This window comes from Sinocyclocheilus rhinocerous, unplaced genomic scaffold, assembly GCF_001515625.1.
Source record: "Sinocyclocheilus rhinocerous isolate Xijiao unplaced genomic scaffold, SAMN03320098_v1.1 scaffold516, whole genome shotgun sequence".
Taxonomy (NCBI): Eukaryota; Metazoa; Chordata; class Actinopteri; order Cypriniformes; family Cyprinidae; genus Sinocyclocheilus; species Sinocyclocheilus rhinocerous.
Window position 1 is genome coordinate 321954 of NW_015660501.1, and position 9518 is coordinate 331471.

Consider the following 9518-nt stretch of genomic DNA (forward strand, 5'->3'; position numbering starts at 1 on the left):
TGTGTGTGTGTGTGTATATATATATATATATATATATATATATACACAGTGGAGATCAAAATTAGAGAACAATATATAAATACTTGACTTTTTTCTGCAATATTGTTAATCTTCATCACTCAAAATTTGAAGGAATATTAGCTGTGGGTATACCACTGTTCTACTAACATGTTTTACAAAATAACCAGAGAATGTCAACAAAAAATATTATTTTGTGGAAAACACAGTGATCAAAATTAGAGAACAGTAACCACTGTAGCACGAAAGATTACAATACAGAAAGATTAAAAACAAAATATTTTTTTGAAAGTCGGAGCGTCGTGGTTTTCACTTGCTCCAAGACCGCTTCACTACCGCTCCATCACAAGAACAATTAATGCCAACAGCCCATAATATAACTGCTTTTTATCAAGAATTCACACATTAAACATCATTAGCTAGCTTGACAGATATGTGGATCACTCAAATCAGAAAGAAGGTGAAGGTTTTAATGACTTCGATGGACGAGTACGGGTGGTTATATCTCAAGCATGTTTGTTTGTAGCATGCAGATACTCAATATTGATTGGGTGAATTCAAGTTTTAAACAGTTTATTGTACAGGTAGTTAATCTCCCTCTAAACGAATGTGCTGCTACATTGCTGCAAGCGTGCACAACACACAAGCTCGCATATAACATACAGGTCGCGTGCACATAGAAACATTCAGGAGTGCTGAAAATTATTGTCAACGCTGTCCTGTGATTTATCAGCTTAAAACGGAAATCTTACAGCATATTCTGTCTGTTTCTGAAATAACTACAACCCTCAGCTTCACCATAGTAGAGAGACGCTGCACAGACAAGTGATTTAATATTGACTTGGGCTAATTGCAGTGTTCCAATAAATCATGTTAAAACTATTCTTCTAATATTGTGTATTTATTTTTCGTTTAAAATAAGTTCTGAACAGAACTTTGTGATATTTCAAAACATACTGAAATACTTTAGCTGCAAATTTGGTCATGGAGCGAAGGCGGAGCGGCATTTCTGATCAGTGGAGCGGGAAATGCTGAACTGGAGCGGGGTGACTATTGAATGCTTGGAGCGCGGAGGGGAAATTGTTGCCGCTTCACTCCGCTCACATACTCTAGCACTGAACTCCCAAGCAATTCCAGCTGCAGTGTTGAACCGATTCCCCATTGAGAGTCTCCGCTTTATCCTGTCTTCTCGTGCACTTGTCTTATGTGGATGACCAGCCTTTTTGGGGGACTTGAATGAATTAGTGTCATTTGGAATTGGACAGATTTGGAATGACCAGCTTCTCTTGCAGTGGCTGAAAGTGTCATCCCATTGGCCTTCATTTGGCCATCTTGCAATCTCAGTGAAAATTGGAGGAATGCTGCCAGTTAAATAGGGTTTGTCATTTAATTATGGAAATTAGCACCAGGTGCCAGATTAACACCAAATAACTTGGTGGTAATCTGTAAATGTTCTCTAATTTTGATCAGAGTTCTTTATCAAATCACGTATTTAAGTTTTGTATACTGTGCTTTAGAATGCAATTAATTTATGAAATATGCTTTAAAAACCGCCCTTCTGCTCCTAACTTCAAATAGGACTAAGCAGCGACCTTGAAATTGAGTAAACTGTAGGTTTGTATACACACACACACACATATATATGAGAAATCACCAAAAAAAGGGCACTTCGGAGTGTAAGGGCAAAAAGGGCATGTGCTCTGCACAGGTTGAGCCCTACCTGTGCACGTGCCTGTATATTCTCATATATATAATATTGAGAACCATGAGAAGTTTTCTCAAATTAGGGCTGTATTTTAATTGTTTAATGAGTACTGTGATTGAATACTGACTGTGGTGTAATAATCATTTGTATATTTGTATTTTTGTAGTTTTATTTGTTTGATCAAACAATCTCGATTGTTCAGTTAAACTTTTTTCATTTAAAAAAATGTTTTACACAAACAAATCAATATTACTTTTAGCGAGTCTATCATTGATGCTTACCTGCTCACAAGTTCAGCAGCCGTTCAGATCGAGTGTTTGAGAAGCCCTTCTTTAAACAAACTTCTCAAATAACCTCTTCATATCGCTCCAAAACAAGTGACAGACTGTCCAAACTTCATTTCCATCTTTTTGTTTAATTTATAAAATGTCTCGGGGTGCAAATATTTGAAGATGAAAGAGTGAGAATGATGTGATATTTGCAGCCATATTTCCCCAGGTGCCATAAATTTCATACTTCAAAGCTGTGTGTTTTGATCCTGAGAGTCTGGAGATCTGTAGTAATTATTCAGTTTTATTCAGCTCTGTAAACAAGAAGGAATGAAATAAAGCACATTTTTGAGTTGGATAAATGTTGTGTGAGTTTCTGACAGATACTACAGGATGATAACTGACCCATTTTCTCTTTCTCTTCCTCACCAGCTAATGTTCTGGACACCATGCTGCTGAGGAATTCTGGGAAGGTGGAAGAACGTCGGGAGACAGGAAGTGATGCGCCGGCTCTACCTCAGCGCTTCCTGTGGTGTTACTGTTACCATCACTGTCCGGAGGACTCCACTAATAACACATGCAGGTATCAGGACACATCCCGCCTCACTTACGTACACTTGCACACATACTTTACATGGCATTACATGTGTGTTGTGTGTTCAGGACGGATGGTTACTGCTTCACCATGGTGGAGGAAGAGGGTGGAGCGGCTGTGGTGACGTCAGGCTGTCTGGGTCTGGTCGGATCGGAGTTTCAGTGCCGAGTGAGTCATAAACTGCTCTAATTTCCAAAATAAACCACTTAAGTGTTAGTGCATCAGTCCTCAAGCACAGACGAAACAAAAGCCTTATGTAACTCACTGAATTAAACAGTTCTGTTGAAATTTCTATTCATCAAGAAATCCACAGAAATATGAAGCAGGTCAACTGTATTCAGCATTAACGATAATAATAAAAGTTTCTTAAGCAGCAAATCAGCATATTAGAATGATTTCTGAAAGATCATGTGACACTGAAGACTGGAGTAATGATGCTGAAACCATCTGCCAGTCTAATCACAGATTCACTTAAATTTACTAAAATGTGAAGTTATTTTGTGGTGTTTGTGTAGGTAAGCATCATTATTACTATTGTCAATAATTAGGCTGAGTGATTTTAACTTCTAACTCTAAGTTGAACCATTTAGCAGAAACATAGTGACATGCTAAAAACCTCTCAGAATTATGGTGGCTGAGAGAGCTCAATGCACTGCAAATGAAAAAAACACATGCAAATAGAAAAGGCACCAGCAAATTAAGAAAACATCTTCATCAGTTTGACAACACATGCACTGCAAAAACTCACAATACAACCAAATACAGAAACGCGCTGCATACATAAATGGTAAAAAAAAAAAAAAGGTAATGGTAAATGCCAAAAGCATCATTTCTACACTTTTACTATAATAAAAACATGGTTCATTTTCGTAAGGGTTGTTGGGTTCCCCTTGGAACATTTCCGTTGTGGTCTGTGCTACTTGCAATGCTTTTCTGTATTTGGTCACGTTGTGCGTATTTGCAGCGCGTTTCTGTATTTGGTTGTGTTGTGAGTTTTTGCAGCGTGTGTGTTGTCAAACTGATGAAGATGTTTTCTTAATTTGCTGGTGCTTTTTCTATTTGCATGTGTTTTCTTAAGTTGCAGCGCATTGAGCTCTCTCGGCCACTGTACAGAATACCTTAGCAACCACATAGCAACATTCTTACAACCACTCAAAACACCTTAGCAACTAAATTACAACGCCTTGGCAGCAACCCAGTACACCACTGCAACTGCAGAGCAATGTGCTAAAATCCACTCAAAATACCTTAGAAACTACATAACAAAGCCTTGGCAACAGGGTTATTATTGTTAACTCAAACTATGAAAAATAGTTTTGTTAATTGAAATAAAGCTGAAGTAAAAAATTATATAAAATGTAAGATGAAAAATGTAAACTAAATGAAAAATGTGAAATTAACTGCACAAAAATTACAAACTGGAAATAAAAAAACTAAGACTGAAATTAAAATAAATGAAGCCTTAAAAAAATAACATAATAATAATGATAATACTAATAATAATAATGAGTAATAAAAAAATTACTAAAACTAAAATTAAAATAAAAACTGAATATAGAAATGAAATCTAACTCAAAATATTAAAACTATAATAGTATATTAGTATATAATAATAATCTAGTCTGGATTACTATAGACTAACTCAAAAACATACTGAAGTGAATAATAATTAAAAAAAAACATTATTTAACCTCTGTAGTATTTTCCTTTGGGCAACATTCCTAGAAAAAATGTGTGATTTGTTCCCAAAAGTATATATAGGTTAGAAACTCTCACACACCTGTAGGGTTTATTGTGGGTGTCATGATACAACTCCCCTCAATCAACACAGCAGAATAGAAGCTTCTCTGTCCGTCACACACACACACACACAGCTCCTGAAGGAAGTGTTCATAGAGCCGAGTCAGTGTGATGATGTAAGAGTTGTGTGTTAACCATCGGCTCTTTGACATGTAATAATACGTACGTGTGTGTGTGTGTGTGTGCAGGTTACGTGGTGGGAGACATTCATCATATTGCTCTGCTCATCTCAGTGACCGTCTGTAGCTTCATCCTCACTTTCATCATCATCTTCTGTTACTTCAGGTGTGTAAGTTACCAAACAAACACAAACACAGACTTCAGTTTCTTAAATAAAGCTACTTAAAGGGATAGTTCACCTCAAAATTAAGATTTTGTCACCATTTACTTTCCCTCAAGTTGTTCCAAACTTGTATGAGTTTCTTTCACTTACACAGCACTTACATCAAAACCTTACAGTTTTAATCCTATTCAGAAGGTTTTATAGAGGTGTTTGTTTGTATATAATTTTCCTTATTTTATGCAACATTTTATTCTTAAAAACATGGTGACTTCTTTGATGAAAAGAGATATACAAAATAAGTCAATATATCTAACAAGTCAACAAAACCTGGCTTTATCCAATGTTCAGTTTTCTGTTCTGGAAGTGTTTTCAAATGAGTGTTTATTTATGCGATGGCGCCGCAGACTGCAGCCTCAGTGTTTGGCTCTCCAATGTTTGTACTGTTTTTGTTAGTTTTTCCTGTTTTTTGTTTCTCAAACACGATCAGTTTTACCAGGGATGAGCTGGATAATGCCTCATAGCATTACATGGCAAACGTAACATTTCAGAACACTTGTAATTCATAAATGATTGCAATTCTTAATGTAATCATTCAACTAGGGAAGCATGGTGGCATCAGTTACTTTTTAACCTTTTCACTTGGGAAGTTCTTGCCTTAAAATGACTATGAACTTTTGGTCAGCATGAACTACAGTGTCTGGTTATATGAGACCAGATTAACCCTTATTCTAAACTTTAATCGGCCACATTATTATAATGATCTTTGTTTTTTAATGTAGCTGTTTTTTATCATTGTGACCGCAATATAAATCAGAATCAGAATCAGAATCAGAATGAGCTTTATTGCCAGGTATGTTTACACATACGAGGAATTTGTTTTCGTGACAGAAGCTTCCACAGTGTAACAGAATGACAGTGACAGACACTCTTTGTGAATCCCCAGGTTGCGTTTGAGTGGACTTTTGGTCATGTTAGTCTGGTGTTGAAGTGGTCTGTGTGGTGTTTCAGGTATAAGCGTCACGAGTTAGTCCCACGCTACAACCTCGGCTTGCATCCGGATGAGACGTTAATTCCTCCGGGAGAATCCCTGCGGGATCTCATAGAGCAGTCCCAGAGCTCCGGCTCAGGGTCAGGACTCCCCCTGCTGGTGAGAATCACACACTGCACACAGTCACAGATCACATGAAATCAGCATCTACATAGAGCCCTGTGATTTATTTCTGTGATGTAGAAAACACGGATGGAATCATGGAATCCATTAAAAAAAATGGAATTTACTGTATAATGTGGAATGTCATGGAATTTTTGATGAATAGATCAAAAGTAGGACTGTACAATTAATCAAATCAAAACATGAACTAGTATCTGTGATTATTAAACTGCAAAAAGACTACTATTTAATATGAAGTCAGTGTGTCTCACAGTGAATGAGTGGTGCAATTAATACACACAGCAAAATCTTCATTACAACCCGCCAAAATAAAAGTTTGGTCTAATTTGAGGAAATTATGAAAGAAAAGTATTGCAATTGTACAGTATAATGTACTGTATTTCAAAGTAGTATTAGTAGTAGTACTAATAATAATGATGATGATGATGATGATGATGAAATTTAATAAAACATTGTTTTTTAAGAAATATCACAAAATATCACAATTTTTCATCTCTGTTTTCATTTAAAAAGTAAAACTTTTTGGTGCAAAAAATAAAAATAATTGTTAATTGCAACTGCAATGTTAGTTGCAAATTGTTAGTTGACATGCAGTTGCAAAGTTATTGTTAGTAGAATGTCTAAGGTGGACTATGGAAATAAAGTGTAGCTATTAAAAGTTGTATGCACTAATTTGATTAACACACAATTCAGAAAATGAAAAGACATCACTGAATCTGAAAAATGTCATAATTAGACATTTGTTTGTTTATTATTAAAATTTTCTTAAACCATTAAAACAAAATCCAGAAAATTACAATTTAAAACGTTAAAATGAATATAATTTTATTATTATTGTTTTATTATTATTAAGTTATTAAATTGTTAAACTATCCATAAAACTAAAAAGTTTTATGAATTGAATTAATTAGACATGCTTTTTTATTATTTAAATTTAATTAAACCATTGAAACAAAATTACAATGGAAAACACAGAATTCGGGGAAGAAATAAAATATAAATATAAAATATATATTTTATTTTATTATAAATAAATGAGAAAAAATAAAACAGATTTCATATTGCCCCATTCATCCTGTTTTCTTAAAGGGGTGGTTGATTGCGATTTCACTTTTTTAACGTTAGTTAGGGTGTAATGTTGCTGTTTGAGCATAAACAATATCTGCAAAGTTGCAGCGCTGAAAGTTCAATGCAAACGGAGATATCGTCTTTTAAAATTCTGGCAGTTTAATGCCTACAAAAACTACAATGAGCTTCTTCCCAGGTCCGTTACGTAACGAACCCAGATAAACCCCGCCCCCGGGAACACGCAGCAAAGGGGGCGAGGCCATGCTGCACTGCTTTAGAGAAGAGGAAGAGAAAACGTCTCCAGGTTACGTATGTAACCATGGTTCCCCGAAGGGAACGAGACACATAAACACAATCAAGCCTAGAAAAAACCCAGTCAACCACCCCTTTAATAAATGTCACTGCTCTTACTGTGTATGATCAATCACTTCATGTTTGTCTATCTATCTGACTGTATAGTATGTGTATGTCTGTGTCTGTAGGTGCAGCGCACTATAGCCAAGCAGATCCAGATGGTGACACAGATCGGGAAGGGCCGTTATGGAGAGGTGTGGATGGGGAGATGGAGGGGAGAGAAAGTAGCTGTGAAAGTCTTTTTCACCACAGAGGAGGCCAGCTGGTTCAGAGAGACAGAGATATATCAGACTGTGCTCATGAGACATGAGAATATACTGGGTGAGACTTTCTCTCTCAAACACACAAACACCCTTACATTTACATGCTACTATTATACTATTAATGTAGCAAATATACAGAATATTATTAGGAAAGGTAGTGCTTGCCAAGCTAAAGCAACTCATAATGTAAAGTTATTCAACTACCCTCTTGAAAAAGTAGTTAGGTGCACTAATAAAAATATTTAATTTCACTGAAGCTATTAAGGGGGACAGTATGTGTATAATTAAGGTGAATAAAGGAACTCGTTATTTTTTTTATTGCTGTTCGATGCCAAATGAGTCAGTGCTTCATAACAATAGATGTTTAAATATCTCCACTGCACTATATATATTCTAATGTAATTTAACAAAGGTCTTTGTTAAAATAAAATAAAGTGTCTTGTCAGTTTAACTACTTAGGTCAAGGATGGGCCAAAAAAAAACCATTAAGACTATATTCATGCAATAATTGCTAATCTTTTTGTTCTTCTAGAACAGGGATTCCCAGACCTTTTTGTCAGTCGAACCTCTTTGACATAAAATATTTACTTGGAGTAGATAATTCTTTTCAGTAATTTAACAACACATTTACATGACACACAGGTAAACAGATAAAATGTACATTAAGACTATATTCATGCAATAATTGCTAATCTTTTTGTTCTTCTAGAACAGGGATTCCCCAGACCTTTTTGTCAGTCGAACCTCTTTGACATAAAATATTTACTTGGAGTAGATAATTCTTTTCAGTAATTTAACAACACATTTACATGACACACAGGTAAACAGATAAAATGTTTAATATTTTTAGTGTTTTATTTTAATAGTATTTACAGGGTGTCCGCTGGTCCTTAAAAAGTCTTAAAATGTCTTAAATAACGTTTTCCTAATAAAAGGCCTTAAAAAGTCTAAAATATCTTCAGTCTGACGGAACGAATGACTTACAATCATGGGACAGACCGAACTCACCGAAGATGATTTTTTTCTCCCCCGTGGTATTACTGCATCAGAGAGAATCGCAGTAGCAGAATACAGGTCGAACTACCTTCTTAATGTTCTCAATAATAATAATAATAATATAGGTCGAGCTACAGCTGATCAGCCTTCTAGCTAGTTTAAAATGTTTTTTTTTTACTTGCCCGACCGGACAAATAGCCTGATTAAAACATGTGTCAAAAGAAAAAAAACCCAGCGAAGCATCGAAACGCGAGAATGATTCTTCTAATTTTATTAGCCTACATTCAATGTAAACAGCGATTGATAATAGATAGTGTATTTTTGGTATCAAGTTCGCGCTGTTGAGGCTCACTCTGTTTGTCTCTTTGTGAGAGACTTCAGAACAAATGAGTGTAACAGCACACATAAAGAAACTCAGAAGAAACACACTGAGGTAAAAATTCAAAATGTTTTGTTTATTCATAACATGATATATACAAGTGAGCTCTTTTGCTGAATATTCTCACGACGAAAAAAAACGACATTCAAAACACCTACAGAGTGCACGCATGCATTACGTGAAGTCTAGTGCGCTCTTTTACTGCATGATTAAGTCTATTAAAATACATTCAGAATGATCACAAATTCAAGACATGGGGGCAGAAAATGTAAATTATACCACTTCATATAGTTAATCAATTTCACATGAAGAGTGCTGTTTTTGCCAAAAATTATCATGATTACAAATGTGATATTGATTTTTTTTTTTTTACAACAGTTCAATAAACTAGAAGTTAATTAAGAGACTTACGTTTTAGACACCATATTGCCTGTTTTTGCGACAACAAAAATAATTCCAAACACATCCACAGCACTTTTGTGCGTCTCTGAGCAACATGACGGTGTTTCGTTCCTGAATCAATCAATCATTTAAATGATTCGGTTCAGTCGCAATGACTCACTTATTAACAGTGACTTGCTGCCACCTACTGGCGGTTTTAATTTCACATTTAAAGT

At 35.4% G+C, this 9518-nt stretch overlaps 1 protein-coding gene across 1 annotated transcript in view; it reads left to right on the forward strand.

The window, feature by feature from the left end:
- Nucleotides 1–9518, forward strand: part of LOC107725174 (bone morphogenetic protein receptor type-1B-like) — a 69776-nt gene that overhangs the window by 47369 nt on the left and 12889 nt on the right. The window contains exons 4-8 of the mRNA XM_016534346.1: nt 2425–2575; nt 2656–2759; nt 4576–4672; nt 5679–5817; nt 7392–7584. Coding sequence (XP_016389832.1) covers nt 2425–2575; nt 2656–2759; nt 4576–4672; nt 5679–5817; nt 7392–7584 — 684 coding nt within the window. The remainder of the gene's footprint in view (nt 1–2424; nt 2576–2655; nt 2760–4575; nt 4673–5678; nt 5818–7391; nt 7585–9518) is intronic.